The sequence below is a fragment of the Typopeltis vanoorti genome, chromosome 10 (assembly GCF_054136105.1).
Source record: "Typopeltis vanoorti isolate ZY-2024b chromosome 10, IOZ_Tvanoo_1.0, whole genome shotgun sequence".
Classification (NCBI taxonomy): Eukaryota; Metazoa; Arthropoda; class Arachnida; order Uropygi; family Thelyphonidae; genus Typopeltis; species Typopeltis vanoorti.
This window is the reverse complement of record NC_143558.1, coordinates 56852228-56879784: the sequence shown is the minus strand read 5'-3', so window position 1 is coordinate 56879784 and position 27557 is coordinate 56852228. Positions and strand designations below refer to the sequence as shown.

Genomic DNA, 27557 nt, shown 5'->3' with positions numbered 1-27557 from the left:
GTCGATCAACTTGTGGGGAACAAATCGTGAATTCAATTGACTCTCGGTCAAAATGTTGTGTACAGTTCATTTTGGAATCCCCAATTCATCTTCAATAAATCTCTTCGATGATTTCGGATTTTCTTTGATGAAATCACGCATTTTTTGGATGTTAACTTCGCTCAGTCCAGTTTTTGAACAGCTCGGTTTTTCGGTGTCCTCAAGCATCTCACAACTACTCGTAAACTTGAATACGGGATAAGCTTTCATGACCGTATGCTTTATGAAGCATTTGATGCGTTTCGGTAAAACGTTTACCAAAGTAACACAAAAGTCAATCGCAGCTCTCTGTTTGAAACTCATTTTCCGACCATTCGTCAAAACACATCGTCATTCTTGGCACTATAACTTGGCTTCTAATGAAGCAAATGTCATAAACAGTTGACAACACTAATGAAGGTTGCTGCTTTCGATAACAAAAAGATACAACAGGTGGCGCCACTAGTTTCTTCTATATTCGAAAAGTTCGGTTTCTTTTTGGACATAGGGCACACTTTAAGTTAACTCTTTCTTTTAAGGTTACACGGTGATCAGCATTCAGATCCATATTTACGAATTTAGGGACACAAAAACACAAGTGTGGAAATGATTATTTTACTTATTATTAATAAAATAACACTTGACGTTTTGACCCCTGCATTGAGGTCATCATCAGAAAAATATGAAGACAAGCTACATGCTCTTGCACTCTACAAAGGTAAATTGAATCTATGCTGTTAATTGATCTCTTACTTAGCCTGACCTCTAGTGGTGAAAAAAAAAACTGCTAAAGTCCTCCTGTACTAAGCTTTTCTTCAGGAATTGTACAGTTCAGGTTGCTATTAAATGTTGAAAAAAAAAAAAAATTCAACAAGTCTTCTTGTATTGAGATTTTTCTTTGGCTTGTTCTGTAAATGGGTCCTCCACATTCTATGGTTAGACCATCATTTTTGTTCAGATTAGGATTGTGTTTGAGCATTTCACATGCTTCTTTAAATTTCCTCTTAAACCAGGTTTTGGTGTGATGTAGGGACTTGGTACCTTTCCAATCAATTCTGTGGTATGTCTGGAGTGTGTGTGGTCTTACCAGACATAACCACAGAATTGATTAGAAAGGTACCAAGTCCCGACACCACACCAAAACCCACAATTTTTTTAACATTTAATAGCAACCTGAACAGTACAAATCCAGAAGAAAATCTTAGTACAGGAGGACTTTAGCAGGTTTTTTTACCACTAGAGGCCAGGCTAAGTAAGAGATCAATTAACAGCATAGATTCAATTTACCTTTGTAGAGTGCAAGAGCACGTAGTTTGTCTTCATATACACATGCATTTTTCTGATGATGACCTCAATACAGGGGTTGAAATGTCAAGTGTTATTTTATTAATAATAAGTAAAATAATCATTCCAACACGTGTGTTTTGTGTCCCTAAATTCATAAATATGAATACTTAGTAAGTTAAATTTTCAGTTTATGTTATGCCGAGTAATTCACTATAGTGAGAGATGACTGACACTTGTTGCATTTTAATATTTGAAACAAAGTTTTTAAATTCAATTAGCAAATTTAAGAGAAACAAATCACCTCTTCTGGTAGTTTGGGAGCAGCCGCTCCCACATGAATCGCATCATATGGGGATTCTTCCTTATGGCCTTGTCGTCCATCGCCAACTTAAATTAATAAAACACATTATTATATTAAAGAAAAACAAGTGAATGAAAATGAGTAAGTTTACAGATTAAAAAAAAAAACGACAACAACATTTAATAAAACTTATATTTAACCCTAAATAAATTGCCCACAATAATTCTGATTTTGTTAAAGAAAATTTAAAAAAGGTACAGATTAGATATTATATAGTGGTATTATACTGTATTCAGTTTGCATTTCTGCTGAATTAAATCTCACATCAAATGCTATCATTATTTATGGCAACTGAAGAAAAATCTACTAATGTCTTCAATAGACAAGTCAGCCAGCACAAAAGTTAATCTTTTACAAGAAATACAGTTTGTGGCAGATAGTTGGCAAGGAATAAATAACACCATTCAAAATCATTTTGCTTTCTCTGGTTTTCAGTATTCGATCATGGATATGCAAGATATGGCCAATAGCAAAAATCACATCTCATTAGAAGTGAACTGCATCAGAAACTACGAAGAGTTTGTATCCATTGACAAAGATATCTCTCTCCAACAAATTTATATTATTCAAAGATCTCGATTTATATTATTCAAGAACTCAAAATACCACACATACTAGATTTTTACTTATGTAAAAATCTGTGTGTGTGCACATGCACACGTGCGTGCGTGCATGCATGCTGATGTATCTGTTTTTGCTTATGTACTCGAAACATAACTGTCAGCCATTTAGCCACAAATGGCTGAAACCGAAATTCAAACAAATCTAAACTGTAATAAAATTCTAAATACCAAATTTGATTATATTCCATCGAAAACCATAATATTATTAATATCAGACTGAATCATTTTGCCAATAAAAATGACCCAAATGAAAACAAAACTGAATTACACTGACATTCTTATGTAATTCTAAAGGAAATGTTAAAATGATATATAGCACTAAACTATATATAATTTTAATATATCCTTTATTTGTCTCTGCAAATGGGTTAATTAAAACAAAAATTAAAATATCAAAATCAGCTCAGCTAACGCCTTTTTATTCCCATATATAGGGAGTAGGTGAGGCCATTTTTAGCCCTTTCTCCAGTTTAATCTCCACATGGTACAACATCAGAGATAGCTGGCCCAAGGCTATCACTAATTAATCGACACGCAGTGAAGAGAGACAGTTCAACAAGTGTCACCATCTAGTGGTTACTAACCCTAACACTCGTATTTAATGTCTGAAATAACGTGGGGTCTACGGTCGATTTTCTTGAGTTTACAGGGATGAAAAACCCGCCTGCCCGTGCCAGAGATCGACTAACTCGGGAACCGGTCGAAAAAAGGCTTAGAAAAATTTCTTCTAGTCGCCAACTAGATTCGAAACCAAGAAGTCTTCCTTCGTGCGGTTAAGCACCATGGTGTGCAAATGCCACATCCACTGAGCTAATGATTCCAAACACTTAAATTTCCAGAAAATGTGCACAGACAGTAGTAATCTGCATATGCAGACAATTGAATGCATGATTATGCATTTTGAAAAACATAATTAAAGTGGGATAAAATTGAATTCATGAAAATCATGCAATTTTCTCAAGGTTAGTGATTTATACAAGCATGCTTGAGAAAAGGCTAAGAAAATTGAGTGAAGGAAAAACTAGTGAAGAATAAAATTGATTTAAGTCAAACAAATAGTTGCAAAGATCAAGATTTTACCCCATGATGAACACTAGGAAAATTATGGGAATATAATAAGCATCTCTATTTAACCCATTAACATACAAAAACGTCTGTGACAAGTCTTTTGTTTATTGCACCAAAATTGATTTTGACATATTGTAGACGTTACAAAGTTCACGTAAATTTCAAACGAATTTAGAGTTAACATGCAAAGACGTCTGTGACACGTTTTTTTGTTTATTGCACCAAAATTGATTTTGACATTTTGTTACAAAGTTTGCATTAATTTCAAACAAATTTAGGGTGTTAGGCAGTGAATATATATGCATATAAACTCTATTCACTAGTTAGTTTGTGTTGCAATTTATTATCGTCCCTAATATGTCTGCAAATATTTATATGTTAGCCGAAAGTGATATTGAAAGCGGAGAGGACAGTTTGGATAAAAACAGTGAGACAAATTTATATCATCAAAGTGTTGGCATTTTTGACTTGTCAAGTGACAATAGCGACAGTAGCAGTGGAAGTTTGGTTCAAGGCAATGTTCGTAAACGTTTGAGACCGATATCGTCTAGTAGCGATGATTCCAATGTAACAGAAAACGAATGGAATTGGCATGAAAAGGAAAATATTCCTATTATAAAATCATTTACGGAAATTCCCGGCATCGATGCAATTGCTTTGCTATGATTTGGTGCAAATCCGACACCTCTTTCTGTTTTGAAACAAATGCTTTGTGATGATTTCTTTGAAATGATAGTTACAGAAATTAAATAGATATGTGACTCAAGCAATAAACGAGGAAATTACTAAAAAGATTGACGAATCCAATAACAAGTGACAAATTGCAGGCATATTTTGCATTATGTATAATTATGTCACAGGTAAAAAAATCTAATATAGACATGTATTGGTCAAAGAGGGCTGTGGTCAAGACACCCATATATTCCAAAATTATGCCTCATAAAAGCTTCTTGGCTATATCTCATTTTCTTCATTTCATGGATAATGAAACAATAAAGAAAGACGACAAAATATGTTAAAGTGCAAAATATAGTCGACTACCTGAATAATAAGTTTCAGCAATTATATACACCAGATAAAGATGTAGTAATTGACGAATCCCTTATGAAATAAAGAGGTCGACTAAATTATGTACAGTTCATTGCTAGCAAACTAGCACGATTTGAGATAAAATTTTACAAGCTATGTGAATCAGACTCTGGATATTGTTCCAAGTTCGAAATTTATACAGGAAAGGATAAAATTCTGAGAAGCGATACACCTGCATCTCAAAATGTCGCCATGGAGTTGGCCGAACCTATTTTAGGAAAAGGATATACGTTATTCTTAGATAATTAGTATTCATCACCAGAATTATTTTATTTCTTGAGAAAAAATAGTACAAATGTTGTGGGGACAGTTAGAAAAAAATCACAAGAATATACCTAAGAAATTGACGACATATAAAATAAAAAAAGGCAAATCAAAAACTTTATCTTATCAAGGAATTTTGTCATTACGTTGCCGCAATAAGAAGGATGTTTACATGATAAGCACAAAGCATTCAAAAGAAGAAATGGTAGATACAGGAAAAGTAAGAGGGGTGATGAAGAAAAAGTAATAAAATCTAAATGTGTTCTTGAATACAATTGCGGAAAGGGCAGTGTTGATAGGCAAGAGACCAAATACCTGCTTGTTTTCCAATTATGCGAAAATGCATCCAAGGTTACAAGAAAATATTTTTCTATTTGATGGATATCGCTATTTACAATGCTTATGTTTTATATTCCAAACTCCCAATACATCAAACTAACAATACAGTGGTGCCTTGGTTAACAACGGCCTCAGAAATGATAAAAAAACACGAGTAGCTGTAAGAAAAAAATCTCTTGGTTAACAACTCTCGATTATGTGAACCTCTATCCGATCTAAAAAACCGGAATTTTCCGATCGCACTCAGCCACACACGGGAGGACACTGTCAAATAAAGAACAGCCACGCGGCATAGCTGTGTAGCTCAGATATGTTTGACCCATCATAGCCAGCTGTTTACGTTTTCTGTTTATTGTTTCTTTTCTTGTGGTGTACTCTGCTTTATTATAAAATTTGTGGTTATAAATACGTTTTATGATGAAAATGAGTATTTAAGCATTTATTTTTTGTGTTGGTTCATATAGATAATAAATCGGTGGGTGCATGTCACTGTTCGTTCGCCATCAAAAGGCAAAATCAAATCTCATCTGTATAATAATGTTATCTATAAGCTGCTAATCAGTGTATGTTACAGTAAGTGCTGTATCTAATATCGTCACCTTACAAGCAAAATGCACTAAGTTAAAAATTGCAGGTTTTGAATTTAACTGTTAACTTTTATTTCAAAAAGTTTTTATTTTTGAACTTTTACTTTTATTTTCAGGTGACGATATGTTCTTTGTATCCCTTGTCTTAGTGTTGTACAATTTATAATAATACCGTATTTTGCATATCTTTTTTTTTTTATAGAGTGAATTTTTTTACTGTGTGACAAAATGGGTCCCAAAAAGAAAGCTACTGAGGGAAAAAAAATAGAAAAATTTTCTCTATGGAACAGAAGAAAGAAATAAAGCAAAACATCATGAAGGTGTTGAAAGTTATGCAGCTAGCTCGAATATATGAAACCAGTCATTGTACAATATCAACCATTTTGGCTAAGAAAGAACTTATGGTAGCTAAGGGAACTTCAAGGTTGAATGTCAGAGGGCTTCTTTTTGAGCAAATGGAAAATCTATTACTAATTTGGATCAAAGAAAGAGAAATGGTGGGCGATACTACATCTCAAAATGCAATCTTTTAGAAAGCTAAACAGATTTATCAAGATTTGAAAAAGAAGACTTCGGGATCAAGTTCTGAGGTAAACGTGATTTCAAAGGTAGCAGACATTGGTTTGACGACTTTAAAAAAAGAACAGGAATTCATAGTGTGGTCAGACATGGAAAGGCAGCTAGTGCTGACAAAGCAGCAGCAGCAGATAAATTTGTCAATAGCTTTACAAGAATTATAGAAGAAGGAGAATACCTACCTCAACAAGTCTTCAACTGTGATGAGACTGGGTTATTTTGGAAGAAAATGCCCAACAGGACATTTATCACAAAAGAAGAAAAAAACAATTCCTGGGCATAAACCAATGAATGATAGGTTAACATTGCTTTTAGCAGCAAATGCAAGTGGAGACTGCAAGGTAAAACCAATGTTAATCTATCACTCAGAGAATCCCCAGAGCATTCAAAAAGTTCAATGTCTCTAAATCCAATCTCGGTGTTTTGTGGAAGTCTAACATCAAAGCCTGGGTCACAAGAATAGAATTTAAAAACTGGATTCGCGAAGTGTTTGGACCAACTGGAAAAGCCTATCTTGAGCAAAACAATCTGCGTCTAAAAGCCATTTTAACCTTGGATAACACACCTGGCCATCCAATGGGCATACAAGAAGAGCTACCAGATGAATTAGATTTTATCAAGGTGATTTTTCTTCCTCCCAAAACTACATCTCTGATTCAACCTATGGATCAGCTGATAATTGCAAATTTTAAAAAACTTTACACAAGGGCACTTTTTTACCAGGTGCTTTGAAATGTGTGAGGCTACCAACATAACCCTAAGAAAATTTTGGAAGGAAGAATTCAACATTGTCATAGCAATTAGGCTAATTGTAAAGGGTTGGCAAGAAGTAACAAAGAAATGTCTCAAAGCAGCATGGAGGAAACTGTGTCCTTCCTTTGGTAATGAAGAAACTTCAGATGAAGGATACAAATTGGTAAAGAATATTGTGGCAACTGCTCATGATCTTAATTTGGAAGTAGAGGAAGGAGATGTTGAAGAATTATTGGAGATGAACGACTGAGAACTGACTAGTGATGAGCTAAAAGAACTTTTCAAGCAATGTGAAGAAAAGGAAATGGAAATTTCATCTGAAGATGGAGAGAAAGAACAAATTATGACTGATGAAATCAAAAATGTTTTGGCAAAGTGGGAGGAAGTTCAAAATGTTGCTATGAAATGGAATCCAAACAAATCTGAGGTTATCAGAACTGCAGATCTATTTAATGAAAAGTCCATGCAGTTTTTCAAAAACATTTTAAAAAAGAGGCAGAAGCAAACAACCCTAGACATGTTTTTTACAGGTCCATTTGTCAAATAAAAACTCCGAAGTGAGCCCAATTGTCCTTCTGGCGAAGATTGATAATTAAAAACTGTTTTCATGACCAATTCATTTTATTAATGTTAATTTTTTTGTAGCAAATACATATAACTGTATAATAAATAAATGATATTTATCATATTTTTATGACATTTTAAATGAGTTTTATCTGCATTTTTAATGTGTACTATGGTTGTGGGGAGGAGCCGGAACAAATTAATCGATTTTCAATTAAATCTTATGGGGAATCGCGCCTTGGATAACGATGGTAATCCTGGAACGGATTACCGTCATTAACCAAGGCACCACTGTAGTCAATTTCCGTTTGAACATAGCAGAAGATATGTCGTCAAATATCTTTACCTAATTATAGTACCCATGGACGTCCATCGCAAAAGGACTGCCCAATTAGACTGCAGGCAAAAAATTGGGCACATTAGCCCCCCCCCACTGATAAAAAGCAACATCCAGCAAAGAGATGCCACGTATGTCCCAAGCATAATGTAAGAAGTGAGACTACATAGCAATGTAAAAAATATTTGATACCGTTACAATTACCTAAGTGCTTCGAAAAGTATCATCATCAAATTCCTGCCATGTACCCTCAAGGGGTGTACAGGATATGATAGTACTACATGAAAAAAATTACATCATTATTAATTTCCTATCTACAATTTTCCTCCAAATCAGTCTGTTACTTGTCAACACTCCAACATTATCAGATCTTATATTACTATCGTCTAAAGCATTTTGTACCGTATCAATCCACCTATATCTTGGTCTTCCTCTGGGTCGTTTTGCTGCCAACCTGGCAGAGAACACTTGTTTTGCTAATCTTTCCTCACCCATTCTGTTTAAGTGACCATACCACCTAAGATTAGCTCTGCTAACGCATTCCTGGATGCTGACAATGTCAAGTTCTTTCCTAATATACTCGTTTTTAATATGATATTGCTATTGATGCCATCTGTTCATGCCTATAATCTTTCTCAGGACGCTCATATCTGTGGTCTCTAGTCTTTGGTCAAGTGTTTTACTTCTGACCAAGCTCTCAGATCCATAAGTTAAAACTGGTTTGAACACTGTCTTGTACACAGCTAATTTAGTGTTCCGACTGATTTCTCTCTTATTCCATATAAATTTATTCAATTGACTTCCCACCATACCAGCTTTGCTGATTCTGTTGTCTATTTCTATATTTAATTTACCATCTTCAGTAAAAATCGTGCCTAAATAGCTGAAATGTTTTACTTGTTCCACAGGTTCTCCATTCACAACACAGTTGACATTTTCAATGATTCTGCCTATTTTCATTGTCTTTGTCTTTTTATTGCTGACCTTCATACCATATCTATTACAACAGCTATTCAATTTAGTCAGAGAATCTTGCAGACTTGTAGCGGATTTATTTAGAAGTATAACATCATCCGCATAAAGCAAAGAGCTGACATTAACATCTCCAATTTTGATATCAGGTTTAATACTACATTCCTTCATAATGTGATCCATATAGATAATGAATAACAGAGGGGATAATGTACATCCTTGTCTCACACCAGATTTAACATTAAACCATCTTCCTGTACTTCCTTCAATTCTAACTGCTGACTCACAACTCAAATAAAGACTAAGTATTGCTTGATATAATGCCCCATTGACACCATATAACTGCAGCGTATTGAATAGCTTCTCTCTTGGCACCTTGTCATATGCCTTTTCCAAATCGACAAAACTTAAATACAGATCTTTGTTATATTCCCATGCTTTCTCGACTATTTGTCGTAAAGTGAAGATCTGATCCTGACAGCCTCTATTTGGCCTGAATCCAGCTTGTTCTTCACCAAGCTTTTCTTCCACAATTCTTCTCAACCGTTTCTCAAGTATACTTGCATAGATCTTGACAGGAACACTCAGTAGGGAAATACCTCTGTAATTCTCACATTCAGTTTTATTTCCCTTTTTATATATGGGTACTATGAGAGCTCTACTCCAATCATCAGGAATTCGTTCCTCTGTCCAGGCTTTCTGAACTATGCAGTGCAGCCACTGTAAGACTCTTATACCACCATACTTCAGCATTTCTGGTCGAATATCATCTACTCCTGCTGCCTTTCCACATTTCAAGCCTTTGATGGCTTTTTCTACTTCAAGTATGGATATGTATTCCTGACTGCATGCCTGGTCAGTGTTTTTTATCACTGTGCTGTCATCACTGCTTGTTTCATTTAGCAGTTTTTCAAAGTAATTACTCCATACTTCAAGGATATCTTTTTCTCCTGTTTTCATTTCATCTTTATCATCTCTAATTCCTTTTACAGCACTCTTTCATCCATTCCTAAGCTTCTTCAACAATCTCCAGAATATTTTGCCACCTGCTTGATATTTATTTTCTATATTCTTGCCAAAGTCCTCCCATGACTTTTGTTTAGCTAGTTTTACACACTGTTTAGCTTTCTTACATTTGTCTCTGTATTCTGTAAGAGTAAAAGCTGACTTATTTGCCAGGAACTTTTGATATGCTTTCTTCTTTTCCTTCACTGCCTCTTTAACTTCCTGTGTCCACCAGGGAGTTCTGATTTTTTTATCTTTGCACACAACCTCACCACATGCCGCTCTGGCAGAATCAATCAATGTTTCCTTCAGAGTTTGCCACTGAATCTCCAAGGTTTGATTCCTGTTCTCAAACTCTTTCATTTTCTTTTCAATAATATTTCTGTATTTTAGTCTACAGTTTACATTTGAGAGCTGCTCAACTTCTATTCGCTTTAAAACTTTCTTACATGTTATTCTTTTCAATATGAAATTCAATTTTATCCTGCTCAAGACTAAATAGTGATCACTTCCAATTTCAAATCCTCTGTACACTCTGGTGTCCTGCACCAGGGAGAAAACATCACTATCAACAATAACATAGTCAATGAGACTTTTCTTATTCCTAGCCTCTTCTCTCCATGTGAATTTGTGCACATTTTTATGTTGGAACATGGTGTTAGTAATAACCAGTCCATGTCCTGAGCAGAAATCCAACAGATATTTGCCATTATTATTAGCTTTGCTCTTTTCTCCAAATTTTCCCAAAATATTTTTGTATGTCTCACACTCATTTCCTACTCTACTATTTAGATCCCCAACAAGGACCAACTTTTCCTTTTTCATTGTGTCAGTTGCTTTTTCTAAAGCCTCAAAAAATTCCTCCACTTCTACCTTAGTAGAACCTTCTGTGGGACCATAGGCACAAATAAGTCTCATTGTCCAGTTCCCCATTCTCATATTTGCCCACATTACTCTACTTGAGACTGACTGCCATTCAAGAAGATTAGCCTCGTATTTTGTGTTGAATACTATGGCTAATCCTTCTTTTCCTTGATTGTTATTGCCTGAATATAACATTTTGTATTTATTGCTCAGAAAGATCTCAGCAGTTTTGGTCTTTTTTGTTTCAGTCACCCCTATTATGTCGATCTGGTACTTATCTAATTCCTCAGCTAGCTCCATTTCTTTGCCATTCAGGCTTCTTACGTTGATAGTACTGATCTTTAACTCTGGTGATGTTGAGTTGGGGTTTGTTTTCAGATTTGTTCCAGTAGCTGACTTTTCGCTGTTCGCCCTGGTTCCCTGGCGAAAACAACGGGGGCCTTGTTTAACCGGGCGACGCCCCACCCGGCATGAAATTTTGTCATGTTGTACCATCATTTTTTATTTTGGTTTAACCAATAAGAATACAATTTGGTCGGCTAAATCCCAAATTGCCAGCCCATCCTCGTTCGTTCAGTATCAAAGTAGATACCCAACAGGGTGCACCACGAGAAGGTGAGGATTGGACATTAGGTCAGAAGCCCTGGTCGGTTCTCCGCATTCCTTTAAAGGCTATGTGGAGGTCTCCTCTCAGTTATACAGCTTTGACCCTTAAGCACCCCCCCGAAAAGTATCATACCTTGCAAAATTATTAAAAATTAACGAAATAAATCACATGAATTAAATAAATAGAAGTTTTTTGTTCCAACTTTAAAAATAATTTATATGTCAAAGGGTTAAGCATTATCTCAAAAAGCATGCCGGCGTAAAAATAATCAATTTAAAATTATATTTTTACAAATTGTTTATGTTAGTATATTATTAGTTTTGTTTTCGTAACACGTATATTAGCACTTGCGATGTGCCCGTTATTGATATTATTATTGTCAAAATGAAATGTAAACCATTTGAAATTGACTTAATTACTAGATTCTCGTAGTTTGTAATAATTTTTAATCTTCTTTATTGTAACATAAAATTGTTAAGTGTTAAGGTATTTGTGGTGGTTTGTTTAGACAGCCTGTTTACACTAACAAAAACGTGTCAGCCATTACACGTAACTTCTCGCTTGCCACTTACACGGAGTATACATGGATACCAAGGAGTTCGATGGGTGATTGACAGCTGATAGAGAGAGAGTGTTCAGTATCAGGGTAATGAGGAAAACGAGAGAGCTAATGGAAGTTTAAGAATGCAGACAGGAGAAATTTTGTTCTTAGGAAGATTTTAAGTTTTAAGTGACGGTTGGGAGAATATTAATAGAAGATTCTGAAAAGGAATTGTAGAACTGTGAGTCTTTAAACTGGAGGAGTTGAGACTGCCAACAAGTGTTTAGTAAATAAAAGAAGTATTGGAGTCTACGTCCTAATTTCAATGTTCGATGAAACGCTGAATGGAAAGTTTCATCTGTCTTAAGGACACCACATTACTCTGATTATTATGGAAAAAGCAATTGGTGAAATTTAAAACTGTAAAGTGACTTAACATGAAGAGATCCACTCAGATATGTTGTTTATGAAGTAGAAAAGGAAACTTCTTTCTCTAGTACAAAAATTAGTAAATTGTGAGTCAAATAGAACTGCAAGAAGTAAGAATATTTATACTTCAGGGAGATAGGAGGAATAATATTGTATGCTACATAAGGGAGATAAAAAAACAGATCCCATGGAAAAGAAGAAAATTTTATATTTTTGGAAAGGGCCTAACAAAGAAACCGACTCTGATGAACATTTTTGTCGTTGTGAAAACAAGGTGTTTAATCTAGCAGATGTGATAAAGTATATGTTCAAACAATCCAATAATGAGTCAGAGAATGAATGATTTTAATATTTTTGGATAAGAAAATCTCAAAAGGTATATTTATTTTAGAAGGCCTTGGATCCAGTTATTTTTGTAACTATGTAATTTTATGTGAAGTGTATATATTGTTTTAGTTTCATTAAATGTATATAAATTTTATTTTGGTCTTGAATCAGTGATTTTCCAGATTCTAAATGAAATATTATTATTACCTGACACTTCCAGGGAGTCCAATGACTCATCGAGGAAGGACACCTACTCTAGAACTCTTCATCTCCAACACTCAATCCACAACTACGAACCACATCATCTATATCAAAGCCATCTACTGCCCACCAGCACCACTAGTATTTTCACAGACAATCACAGACATCCATGGCCACGGCGTGATTCGAACCTGCAGCCTTTTGACTGAAGAGCAGATACGCTAACCACTCAGCCAACCATGCCAGCAAATAGTTAAAAGTCATTGCACTAATCGGAATTGAACCCTTGTGTAATTTAATAAACAATCAGAGTAAAAAAAAAATCTCTTTATAGAGATGAAATAAACAATTTATACAAATGGTGCCGTCAACTGATAGGATTGGCTGTTACTCAACTTTATTTTAGACACCAGAAAGCTTAATTTTGACTCAAGTGCAATGGCTACAGGAGATAGTAATTCTAATAGTGCAGTTTCTTCAATTAAGGATGAGGAATTTTTTAAGTTAATTAATCCAAACTTTGTAATACCATCATTCTCAGGTGACAGTCATGAAAGCATAGAAACATTTTTTAAATATGCAGAAAAGACTCAGTAAAAAGAAAAGATGCAGCAAAGATTCAGAAAAGATTCAAGGTACAATCATGTGATTGTACCGTGGATTGTACCAGGTGCAAACTATGTTTGCTTACACTTGGATAAAGGATTAAACCAAGAATATAATTTCTTGGCATCTTTATTTTATAGTATAAACAAGTGGAAAAACTTCCAACAATTATCTCTAATCCAGAGTTTTAATAATATGGTGTGATGCCTTTTGGTGACTCGTATATGGAAATATGACTTCTGCATTACCTTGGTATCACCTCTGGGACTCAAAAGCTCAGCCATGATGTTTTCAAGAAGAAAGATCTGCAACAAAGAAGACATCCTGCTCTCTGGTCAAAAGATCCCATGGCAATCAGACCAAATATCTTGGGGTATTGATGGATAAGAAACTCCTTTTCAACAAACACATCAATCTCATTTGCTCCAAATCTTCCAAAGTCATAGCTCAGCTCTACCCATTGATCAACCGCAAGAGCAAATTGAACCTACATAATAAATTGCTTCTTTACCGGATGGTAATACGTCCAGTCATTACCTACACCTCACCAGCATGGAGTCACACTTCAAGATCAAACATTTCAAAATTGCAGAGAATCCAAAACAAATGCCTTAGGATGATCCTGGTTCATCAGAAATTCACAAATTTACCGAGAAACCGGCACTCCATACATCTCCTCCCTTCTTCCTGATCTTGCAGAAAAATTCTTCGTGAAGTCAAGTTCACATTCAAACCCACTAATCGTGCAAGCTGTTAATTACAATGAGACTGATTACTACAAACACAAAAGAACGAAGGCTATTCTTCTCTCAACCGATCATAGCTAACACTACTGCCCTCAGAGGGCGAGCTTAATTGCTCACAAATCTCCCATTCCCAAACAACTCTCATTACAGATAAAGGGGAATATGAAAAGCACTTGTGCTTCACCCATCCTGTCAGTAATGTCAATGGTATCACCTCTGGGTCTGGTTCCCAATGATGCACTTTAGTGTTGAAGTGGTCACTGCACTGAGATATCAGAGGCTATGCTCAGAAGTCGGTTTTTACCTATCTCTGAATGGGGCCCTGCTGCTGAGCTTATGGTTCTGCCTGGGTGGTGGGGGTGAGCCTGCCATTGGGAAGAGGCAATGTGAGGATTCCTCTCCATGACAGCATGGGCCTGTCACTGAGTGGAACCACCGCTGAGTAAAATGGTCCTTTAGATCACTCGAACTTGCTGAGTTTAGACTTGGATAAAGAATAAAACCAAGAATATAATTTCTTGTCATCTTTAATATATAAAGAAATAATTATGATCAACTTAGAGATTGGCTTATAGCAGGGCTTCAGAAATACCACTTAAATTTACTTGTCCATAGTATGAATTATGATAAAAGGTTATATATATATATATATATATATATATGACTACTACTATTAACTCGGGGTTGGGATATGTTCATTTAAAACCTGAGAATTATAACAAAATGAGATTTATTTGAAAACGCAACATGTTTCATCGAGATCGACTTCATCAGGCGTTAAGAACATAGAAAGATATTAAAAGACACTGAAAATAACATTGAGACACTCTAAAGCCATACAATTATAAAGTCATAATATTCGACTGTGAATTACAGTTATTATGAACTTGAGCTATAGTCCGTGTTAAAGTTCTATTGTTGTATACTTGTGCGTGTGTGGAACCACGCGATCTCCAGTATCTGATAGTAGAGCTGAAAGAGTCAGGCAAATTATAGCTGAGATTATTGTTCATATGAAGTGGGTCTAAGGTGATTTCTTTTGACTCCACAATGCGGCGTTCCACCTCATCATGGCAAATGTGTAGGTTTGAAGTTGATGTCCAATTTATCTCATGTTGGCGGCTTTCGTTGTTCGTGTTTATTGAAAACAGGACATGGCCCGACAGAGCAGTTGCTCTGATTCTCTTATAAGCAATGTCTCTCTGGTGCTCCTCGAGACGCAGTAGGATAGATTTCTCCGTTTGCCCATAGTAAGGCTTTCCGCACTCACATGTGACCTTGTATACACCTGGGAATTGTAGAAGGTTTTGAGATTGTTTATAGTTGTTGAAACGTGATCTTATTTTTGGCAGAGTCGAGAAGCACGTTTGTATGTTAAACTTCTTTAGAATTCTACTCAGCTTTTTGGATAGTGTGCTGATATATGGCAAGACGATATGACTTTTGGAGTCGTCCTGTGTCTCTACGTTGCTATGTTGACGGTGGGATAATTGGTTGTTAATACTTTTTAAAGAGTAGCCATTGTTTTTAAAGGTCCATTTAAGATGTTGTAGTTCTTTTTTCAGTTCTTCTTCATCTGACAGTACAGATCTTGCACGATTCGCAAGAGTTGATATAATACCCAACTTTTGCGCTGGGTGGTGATGTGAGGACACATGCAGATATCTGTCCGTGTGTGTTGGCTTTCTAAATATAGAGACTTTTATTGATTCAGGCATCTTGGTGAGTTTAACATCTAGGAAACAAATGGAACTATTTTCTTCAATCTCCATTGTCAATTTTATATCCTGATGGAGGTTGTTTAAGTGGTTAAGAAACCTGTGAAGATTCTCAATACCATGCTCCCATATGAGGAAAATATCATCCACATATCTAAGCCAAATTCTTGGTTTTAAACTAAAAGAGGAGATTGCCTTTTGTTCAAAATCCTCGAAAAAAATGTTGGCTAATACAGGAGAGAAGGGCCTTCCCATAGCTAATCCTTTGACCTGTTTATATAGTTTACCTTCGAATTCAAAATAGCCAGAGTTTACACAGTGAGATAGCAGAGAGAACATTTTATTTGAAATCTTGCTCTTTAAAATATGGAGAACGTCCTGTGTTGGAATGTTGGTAAAGAGTGCTACCACGTCATATCCAAATGAACATATCCCATCCCCGAGTTAATAGTAGTAGCCATCATTTCCCTTCTGACGAGGGTAATTGTGCACTTACGAAAGCATATCAGAAGACACTCAGGAGCATTGGGATTAATATCAACAGACTTATCTTCTTGAAGAGATGTAAGTTTTCCTCAATTATTCCAAAGTTCCTACAATTTAAAGAAATCATTACTACAGAAAGAGAGCACCGAATTTACACTAAAGCTAAACTAGATCTTTTAACGGAGAGGATTTGCGATACAAAACGCAATCTGTTTTTGCTTTTCACAGAAAAAACAACATTAGAAACCAATTAGCAGCCTGTTTAGACCTGGATTCTTGGGATTACATTAAAGATTCAAGTACACACCGTGCATTACGATATCAAAACTTAAACAAACACAAGCTAATCAGAAAGTTCAACTTACTCAAGTCAAAACAAGAAAGATCTACTCTAAATAATTGTCATAGCAGACTTAAAAATTTGATGATTAACAAATCATCATATGCTAAGTCCCGATGAAGAGAAAATTCTCGAAAAAGGTCTAAATTTTGTGTTGGCACCAAAATGAATTCCTAAAGAACTACTTTTAACTAAGATGGAGAAAGCAGCTTCGCTACTTCCTACCGCAGACGCGGGTTTACTTCGCATAGAAGCAATTCTTGCAATCAACAATGCAAAACCTCCTTCTGATAATATATCCCCTGGTGAGAGACTTGCAATTAAAAATCTACGGATTAACAAGGACATCGTCATCTTAAAAGCTGATAAGGGGAATGCAACTGTAGTTCTAGATAAAACAGACTACCGAGAAAAAATCTTAACATTGTTAGAGTCAGATAGTTATTCGGAAATTGAGAGAGATCCAACAAGAGAAATACACAATAGAACCAATAATCTCCTACAAAAGACCACAGAAATCCTACGAAATACACGGCTTTCCATCCGTTCTTTACACCCACTCATTCCAAGGTTATATGGTCTTCCTAAGGTACACAAAGAAAACTATCCACTGAGACCTATAGTAGACAGCATTGACTCACCCACATACAGGTAATCCAAATATCTGGCGTCATCGTTAAAAGCTTATGCGGGAAAATCTTCTTCTTATATTAAAAACTCAACAGATTTTGTCTCTAAAATAAAGAACTTAAAACTAAAATCTTCTGACATCATGGTGAGCTTTGACATTGTAGCACTCTTTACCAACATTCCGACACAGGACGTTTAAGTCTGCTATGACAATTATTTAGAGTAGATCTTTCTTGTTTTGACTTGAGTAAGTTGAACTTTCTGATTAGCTTGTGTTTGTTTAAGTTTTGATATCGTAATGCACGGTGTGTACTTGAATCTTTAATGTAATCCCAAGAATCCAGGTCTAAGCAGGCTGCTAATTGGTTTCTAATGTTGTTTTTTCTGTGAAAAGCAAAGACAGATTGCGTTTTGTATCGCAAATCCTCTCCGTTAAAAGATCTAGTTTAGCTTTAGTATAAATTCGGTGCGCTCTTTCTGTAGTAATGATTTCTTTAAATTGTAGGAACTTTGGAATAATTGAGGAAAACTTACATCTCTTCAAGAAGATAAGTCTGTTGATATTAATCCCAATGCTCCTGAGTGTCTTCTGATATGCTTTCGTAAATGCACAATTACCCTCGTCAGAAGGGAAATGATGACTACTACTACTACTAACTCGGGGTTGGGATATGTTCATTTGGATATGACATGGTAGCACTCTTTACCAACATTCCGACACAGGACGTTCTCCATATTTTAAAGAGCAAGATTTCAAATAAAATGTTCTCTCTGCTATCTCACTGTGTAAACTCTGGCTATTTTGAATTCGAAGGGAAACTATATAAACAGGTCAAAGGATTAGCTATGGGAAGCCCCCTCTCTCCTGTATTAGCCAACATTTTTTTCGAGGATTTTGAACAAAAGGCAATCTCCTCTTTTAGTTTAAAACCAAGAATTTGGCTTAGATATGTGGATGATATTTTCCTCATATGGGAGCATGGTATTGAGAATCTTCACAGGTTTCTTAACCACTTAAACAACCTCCATCAGGATATAAAATTGACAATGGAGATTGAAGAAAATAGTTCCATTTGTTTCCTAGATGTTAAACTCACCAAGACGCTTGAATCAATAGAAGTCTCTATATTTAGAAAGCCAACACACACGGACAGATATCTGCATGCGTCCTCACATCACCATCCAGGGCAAAAGTTGGGTATTATATCAACTCTTGCGAATCGTGCAAGATCTGTACTGTCAGATGAAGAAGAACTAAAAAAAGAACTACAACATCTTAAATGGACCTTTAAAAACAATGGCTACTCTCTAAAAAGTATTAACAACCAATTATCACACCGTCCAACATAGCAACGTAGAGAAACAGGACGACTCCAAAGGTCATATCGTCTTGCCATATATCAGCACACTATCCAAAAAGCTGAGTAGAATCCTAAAGAAGTTTAACACACAAAAGTGCTTCTCGACTCTGCCAAAAATAAGATCACGTTTCAACAACTATAAACAATCTCAAAACCTTCTACAATTCTCAGGTGTATACAAGGTCACATGTGAGTGCGGAAAGCCTTACTATGGGCAAACGGAGAAATCTATCCTACTGCGTCTCGAGGAGCACCAGAGAGACATTGCTTATAAGAGAACCAGAGCAACTGCTCTGTCGGGCCATGTCCTGTTTTCAATAAACACGAACAACGAAAGCCGCCAACATGAGATAAATTGGACATCAACTTCAAACCTACACATTTGCCATGATGAGGTGGAACGCCGCATTGTGGAGTCAAAAGAAATCACCTTAGACCCACTTCATATGAACAATAATCTCAGCTATAATTTGCCTGACTCTTTCAGCTCTACTATCAGATACTGGAGATCGCGTGGTTCCACACACGCACAAGTGTACAACAATAGAACTTTAACACGGACTATAGCTCAAGTTCATAACTGTAATTCACAGTCGAATATTATGACTTTATAATTGTATAGCTTTAGAGTGTCTCAATGTTATTTTCAGTGTCTTTTAATATCTTTCTATGTTCTTAATGCCTGATGAAGTCAATCTCGACGAAACATGTTGCGTTTTCAAATAAATTTCATTTTGTTATAATTCTCGGGTTTTAAGTCAGTTAATATTAAAAATGAATATATATATATATATATATATATATATATATATATATTTGTTTATACTTGGATAAAGGAATTAACCAAGAATATAATTTCTTGGCATCTCTTTAATTTATAGTATAACAAATGGAAAAACTTCCAACAACTATCTCTAATCCAAGGTATTTTAATAATAAGGTGTGACACCTTTTGGTTACTCGTAAATGGAAATATGACTTCTGCATTACCTGTTAACCAATTTCAATTTCAGCAACAAAAAGAAAATTAAAAAAAAAAAAAACTAAAAACAGCCAAATTCAAATTATATGCAATAATTTGTATGATCTGGCATGCCTCTAATTTTGGCCACTAGTCCATTTTCTTTCCCCAGGATGTTACATGCTACTTTAGTGCCACTGCCTGCTAACCAATTATCAGTCTTCCATGACAAGAACTATTTATTACTGCAGCTGAGTTCATCATCATCAAATTCCTGATATACATCCCTTGAGGGTATATAGGATATTGTTAATATCTAGAGATTTTTATATTTATTTGATCTCTTTATAGAGATGATCTCTGTTCAACAATTATTTTTTTTTTAATTCCGAGTGTACCTATATATTTATTTATTGCACAAGGGTTCACTCCGATTGGTGCAATGACCCCTTTTTTACTATTGTTTTCAGAATCCAAATAAATCACTGACTCAAGACCAAAATACAAAATAAGCACATTTAATAAAACATTTAATAATATATATGCACTTCAAACAATATTACATAACTAAAGCTAACTACAGAATTAATTGGATCCAAGGCCCTTTTAAAAATAAATTTACACTTAAAACTAGACTAAACACTTTGTTTTCACAATGACAAAATATTCATAATCAGTTTCTCTCTGTATCAAGTCCCTTTTCCGGAGATATATGACTTTATTCTTCATTTTTACAGGATCCTTTCTCATCACTTAGGTAGCACACATTAATTCTTCCTAACTTAATTCTGTCTCTTTTCCACTAGAAATAATAGTTAGATCCAGTGTCCTTAATACAGATGACACTTCCTAATCAGAGTTTTCTCGAACATTCCTTTAGAACGTAAATAGCAATTTCATCTTTTATTCACCAATGCTTATTGACAGTCTTAACTCTTCCATTTAAAAAAACTTACAGTTCTACGATTCCCTTTTTGGAATCTACTATAAATCTTCCTCCAACTATCACTTAAAAAAAACCCTCAAATTCCTCTGAATCTAAATATCTGCCAGCCTGTGTTCTAAATTCCTTCCGAACACTATTTTGTTTATTTCTGTTACTCAGATACCGAACGCTTTCCTTGTCAGCTGTCGATCACACATCAAATTTCTCTGTGAGCATGCGCACTCCTTGAAAATCACAAGCGAAAAACTAAATACAATAATGGCTGACACTGCTGTTTCCTTTAGCGACAAGAGAATGTCTTCATAAAACACAAAACTTAATATTTTAAACTACTATAAAAGTTTTTAAAGTAATACAACTATTCAAATCCAGTAAGTACATAAACTTTTAACTGCTTTACATATCATTTTGACAAAACAATTTTAATAACGGGCACATCGCAAGTGCCGATAATGCGTGTTATGAAACTAAAACTAATAAACATTCTAATATAAACAACTCGTAAAAATATTCAGAATTTTAAATTATGATAATTTTCACAATATGATAGTACTACATGAAAAATTTACATCATTACACCATTACACCATTCTGTTTAAGTGACCATACCACCTGAGATTAGCTCTCTGCTAATGCATTCCTGAATGCTGACAATATCAAGTTCTTTCCTAATATCCTTGTTTTTAATATGATATTGCCACTGATGCCATCTGTTCATGCCCCTAATCTTTCTCAGTACTCTCATATCTGCAGTCTCTAGTCTTTGGCCAAGTGTTTTACTTCTAACCCAGCTCTCAGATCCATAAGTTAAAATTGGTTTAAAAACAGTCTTGTATACACAGCTAATTCAGTGTTTTCACTAATTTCTCTCTCATTTCATATAAATTTATTCAGTTGACTTCCTAAAAAACCAGCTTTGTTGATTCAGTTGTCTATTTCCATATTTAATCACTAAAAATCATGCATAAGTAGCTGCAATATTTTACTTATTCTATAAGTTCTCCATTCACAATGCAGTTGATATTTTCAATGTTTCTGTCTAATTTCATTGTCTTCGTCTTTTTAATGCTGACCTTCATACCATATCTATTACAACAGTTATTCAATTTAGTCAGGGAATCTTGCGACTTGTAGCAGATTTATTTAGAAGTATAACATCATCTGCATAAAGCAAAGAGCTGAGATTAACACCTCCAATTTTGATATCAGGTTTAATGCCACTTTCCTTCATACTGTGATCCATATAGATAATGTACATCCTTGTCTGACACCAGATTTAACATTAAACCATCTTCCTGTATTTTCTTCAATTCTAACTGCTGACTTACAACTCAATCAAGGAAAAGAAGTAGCCATAGTATTCAACACTAAACACGAGACTAATCTTCTTGAATGGCAGACAATTTCAAGTAGAGTGATGTGGGAAAATATCAGAATGGGAAACTGGACAATGAGATTGTGCCTATGGTTCTACAGAAGGTTGTCCTAAGGTAGAAGTAGAGGAATTTTTTGAGGCTTTAGAAAAAGCAACTGACACAATGAAAAATGAAAAGTTGGTCCTTGATGGGGATCTAAATAGCAGAGTAGGAAATGATTGTGAGACATACAAAAATATTTTGGTAAAATTTGGAAAAAATAACAAAGCTAATAATAATGACAAATATTTGTTGGATTTCTGCTCAGGACATGGACTGGTTATTACTAACACCATGTTCCAACATAAAAATGTGCACAAATTCACATGGAGAGAAGAGGCAAGGAATAAGAAAAGTCTCATTGACTATATTATTGTTGATAGTGATGTTTTCTCTCTGGTGCAGGACACTAGAGTGTACAGAGGATTTGAAATTGGAAGTGATCACCATTTATCTTAAGCAGGATAAAATTGATTTTCATATCGAAAAGAAGAATATGTAAGAAAGTTTTAAAACAAATAAAAGTTGAGCAGTTCTCAGATGTGAACTGTAGAATAAAATATACAAACATTATTCAAGAAAAATGAAAGAGTTTGAGAACAGGAATCAAACCTTGGAGATTCAGTGGCAAGCTCTGAAGAAAACATTGATTGATTCTGCCAGAGAGGCATGTAGTGAGGTTGTCTGCAAGGATAGCAAAATCAGAACTCCCTGGTGGACACAGGAAGTTAAAGAGGCAGTGAAAAAAAGATGAAAGCATATCAAAAGTTCCTGGCAAATCAGTCAGCTTGTGCGCTTAGAGAATACAGAGACAAATGCAAGAAAGCTAAACACTGTGCAAAACTAGCTAAACAAAAGTCATGGGAAGACTTTGGTAAGAACATGGAAAATAAATATCAAGCAGGTGGCAAGATATTCTGGAGGTTGTTGAAGAAACTCAGAAATGGAGGAAAAAGAGTGACGTAAAAGGAATTAGAGATGACAAAGGTGATGTGAAAATTGGAAAAAAAGATATCCTTGAAGTATGGAGTAATTACTTCGAAAAATTGCTAAATGAAATAAGCAGTGATAGCACAGTGGTAAAAAACACTCAAAAGGCATAGAGTGAGGAATACATATCAATACCTGAAGTAGAAAAAAACATCAAAGGCTTGAAATGTGGAAAGGCAGCAGGTGTAGATTATATTCGACCAGAAATGCTGAAGTACGGTGGTATAAAAGTCTCACAGTGGCTGCACTGCATAGTTCAGAATGCCTGGACAGAAGGACGAATCCCTGATGATTGGAGTAGAGCTCTAATTGTACCCATATATAAAAAGGGAAATAAAACTGAATGTGAGAATTACAGAGGTATTTCCCTACTGAGTGTTCCTGGCAAGATCTATGCAAGTATACTTGAAAAACGGTTGAGAAGAATTGTGGAAGAAAAGCTTGGTGAAGAACAAGCTGGATTCAGGTCAAATAGAGGCTGTCAGGATCAGATCTTCACTTTACGACAAATAGCTGAGAAAGCATGGGAATATAACAAAGATCTGAATTTAAGTTTTGTCGATCTGGAAAAGGCATATGACAAGGTGCCAAGAGAGAAGCTATCAATACGCTACAGTTATATGGTGTCAATGGGGCATTATATCAAGCAATACTTAGTCTGTATTTGAGTTGTAAGTCGGCAGTTAGAAATAAAGGAAGTACAGGAAGATGGTTTAATGTTAAATCTGGTGTGAGACAAGGATGTACATTATCCCCTCTGTTATTCATTATTTATATGGATCACATTATGAAGGAAAGTGGTATTAAACATGATATCAGAATTGGAATGTTAATGTCAGCTCCTTGCTTTATGCGGATGATGTTATACTTCTAAATAAATCTGCTACAAGCCTGCAAGATTCCCTGACTAAATTGAATAACTGTTATGATAGATATGGTATGAAGGTCAGCAATAACAAAACAAAGATAAAGAAAATAGGCAGAAGCATTGAAAATATCAGCTGCATTATGAATGAAAAAACTATAGAACAAGTAAACCATTTCAGCTAATTAGGCATGATTTTTAGTGAACATGGTAAATTAAATATGGACATAGATTCAACAGAATCAACAAAGCTGGTATGGTAGGAAGTCAACTGAATAAATTTATATGGAATGAGAGAGAAATTAGTGAAAACACTAAATTAGCTGTGTATACAAGACAGTGTTCAAACCACCAATTTTAACTTATGGATCTGAGTGCTGGGTCAGAAGTAAAACACTTGACCAAAGACTAGAGACCGCAGATATGAGAGTCCTGAGAAAGATTAGGGGCATGAACAGATGGCATCAATGGCAATATCATATTAAAAACAAGGATATTAGGAAGAACTTGACATCATCAGCAACCAGGAATGCGTTAGCAGAGTTAATCTCAGGTGATATGGTCACTTAAACAGAATGGGTAAGGAAAGATTAGCCAAAGAAGTGTTCTCTGTCAGGTTGGCAGGAAAAAGAACCAGAGGAAGACCAAGATATAGGTGGATTGATAACGCAAAAAGTGCCTTAGAAGATAGATATATAAATATAAGATCCGGCAATATAGCTTTGATTTTTCTGCCAAATCAATCTATAGCTATAGATTGGTTTGGCATCCAGCTAAATCCAGCTTGTCATATGCCTTTTCCAGATCTACAAAACTTAAATACAGATCTCTGTTATATTCCCATGCTTTCTCAACTATCTGTCGAAAGTGAAAATCTGATCCTGACAGCCTCTATTTGGCCTGAATCCAGCTTGTGCTTCACCAAGCTTCTCTTCCACAATCCTTCTCAACCATTTCTCAAGTATACTTGTATATATCTTACATCTTACCAGGAACTTAGTAATGAAATGCCTCTGCAATTCTCATATTCAGTTTTATTTCCCTTTTTATATATGGGTACTATGAGATCTCTACTTCAATCATCTGGAATTTGTCCCTCTGTCCAGGCCTTCTGAACTATGCAGTGCAGCCACTGTACAACTTTTATACCTCCATACCTGAGCATTTCTGGTCGAATATCATCCACTCCTGCTGCCTTTTCACATTTCAGGCTTTTGAAAGCTTTATCTACTTCAAGTATGGATATGTATTCCTGACTGCATGCCTGGTCAGTGTTTTTTTACCACTGCGCTGTCATCACTACTTGTTTCACTTAACAGTTTTTCAAAGTAATTACTCCATACTTCAAGGATATCTTTTTCTCATGTTTTCATGTCACCTTTATCTCTAATTCCTTTTACAGCACTCTTTCCTCCATTTCTGAGCTTCTTCAACAACCTCAGGAATATCTTGCCACCTGCTTGATATTTATTTTCTATATTCTTGCCAAAGTCCTCCGATGACTTTTGTTTAGCCAGTTTTACACAGTGTTTAGCTTTCTTACATTTGTCTCTGTATTCTCTAAGAGCACAAGCTGACTTATTTGCCAGGATCTTTTGATATGTTTTCTTCTTTTCCTTCACTGCCTCTTTAACTTCCTGTGTCCACCATGGTGTTCTGATTTTTTCTATCCTTGCACACAACCTCATCACATGCCTCTCTGGCAGAATCAATCAATGTTTTCTTCAGGATTTGCCACTGAATCTCCAAAGTTTGGTTCCTGCTCTCACACTCATTTTTTCTTGAATAATACTTTGTGTATTTTAGCCTACAGTTCACATCTGAGAGCTGCTCAACTTTTATTCGTTTTAAAACTTTCTTACATATTCTTCTTTTCAATATTAAATTCAGTTTTATCCTACTCAAGACTAAATGGTGATCACTTCCAATTTCAAATCCTCTGTACACTCTGGTGTCATGCACCAGTGGGAAAACATCACTATCAACAATAACATAGTCAATGAGACTTTACTTATTCCTTGCCTCTTCTCTCCATGTGAATTTGTGCACATTTTTATGTTGGAACATTGTGATCTTGCCATTATTGTGTACTTGCCATTATTATTAGCTTTGCTCTTTTCTCCAAATTTTACCAAAATACTTTTGTGTCTGACAATCATTTCCTACTCTGCTATTTAGATCCTCAACAAGGACCAACTTTTCCTGTTTCATTATGTCAGTTGCTTTCTCTAAAGCCTCAAAAAATTCATCCATTTCTACCTTAGTAAAACCTTCTGTGGGACCATAGGCACAAATAAAGTTTCATTGACCAGTTCCATTCCCCATTCTCATATTTGCCCACATCACTCTACTTGAGACTGCCTGCCATTCAAGAAAATTAGCCTCATATTTAATGTTGAATACTATGGCTACTCCTCCTTTTCCTTGATTGTCATTGCCTGAATATAACATTTTGTATTTATTGCTCAGAAAGATCTCACCAGTTTTTGTCTTTTTTTTTTTCAGTCACCTCTATTATGTCGATCTGGTATTTATCCAATTCCTGAGCTAGCTCCATTTCTTTGCCATTCAGGCTTCTTATGTTGATAGTACTGATCTTGAACTCTGGTGATGTTGAGTTGGGGTAAGTTTTAGGATTTGTTCCAGTAGCTGACTTTTCACTGTTTGCCCTGGTTCCCTGGCAAAAACAGCAGGGGCCTTGTTTAAACGAGCGACACCCCATCCAGCATGAAAATCTGCCATGTTGTACCATCATTTGAAATTTTGGTTTCAGCCAATAAGAATACAATTTGGTTGGCTAAATCCCAAATTGCCAGTCCATCCTCGTCCGTTCAGTATCCAGGTAGATACCTAACAGGGTGCACCCCGAGAAGGTGAAGACTGGACATTAGGTCAGAAGCCCTGGTCGGTTCTCCGCATTCCTTTGAAGGCAATGTGGAGGTCTCCTCTCAGTTATACAGCTTTGACCCTTAAGCACTGAAGAGGAATTATGTAAACAAATACTTCTGATTTCTTATATATGCATCTCATATAATGAATGAGTTTCCTCATTTGAAATATCTGCAAAAGTATCTAGAATAAGACTCACTACTGAAGTCTGATTTCCTTAACTAATTTTTCTTTAATGACAGCAGCAAATGACAAAAATGCTTTACATTTCACATAATTTTTGTACTCTCCTATTACTGGGCATCAATGAAGTATTTTAAGTCAGTAAATGGTTTATTGAATTTAGCTTTATAACAGCCTGTATTAAAAAGGCACCACATGTTTTCAATCACTTTTGAATCCATCTTGCTTTGGAAACCAGCTAGAGATTTTACAGACAATTTCAGGACTAAGTTTATATTATAGCATATTTTGTGAGAATTGGATGTTTCATGAAACCTAAATGTCTCCAATTTGAAAGGCCCTCAAAAGCCTCGGGATAATCTAAACTTTCTATCAGAAGTCCCAGGATATTTTTAAATTAAGTGGATATTGAATCCAACATTATTTCATAGCCGAATATAGAGACTATGAAAGTTTCAGCAGATACAAGCGTATGCCAACCTTTCATGACGGGCAACTCGTAGTGAAGGTGGAGCAAGCTCCGATCACTGTCCTTAGTATTTTCCCATAATGTAAAACATATCTCCTAGGAGATGTATGATGTTATACATTATGGGGGAGGTCACTACC

General features: G+C 35.4%; 1 protein-coding gene across 2 annotated transcripts in view; it reads right to left on the bottom strand.

Annotated features, from left to right (window-relative positions):
• Window positions 1-27557, bottom strand: part of Pcmt (Protein-L-isoaspartate (D-aspartate) O-methyltransferase) — a 111183-nt gene that overhangs the window by 11553 nt on the left and 72073 nt on the right. For both annotated transcript variants that reach the window (XM_090399716.1, XM_090399717.1), the window contains exon 6: window positions 1607-1692. In XM_090399716.1, the coding sequence (XP_090255842.1) occupies window positions 1607-1692 (86 nt within the window). The remainder of the gene's footprint in view (window positions 1-1606; window positions 1693-27557) is intronic.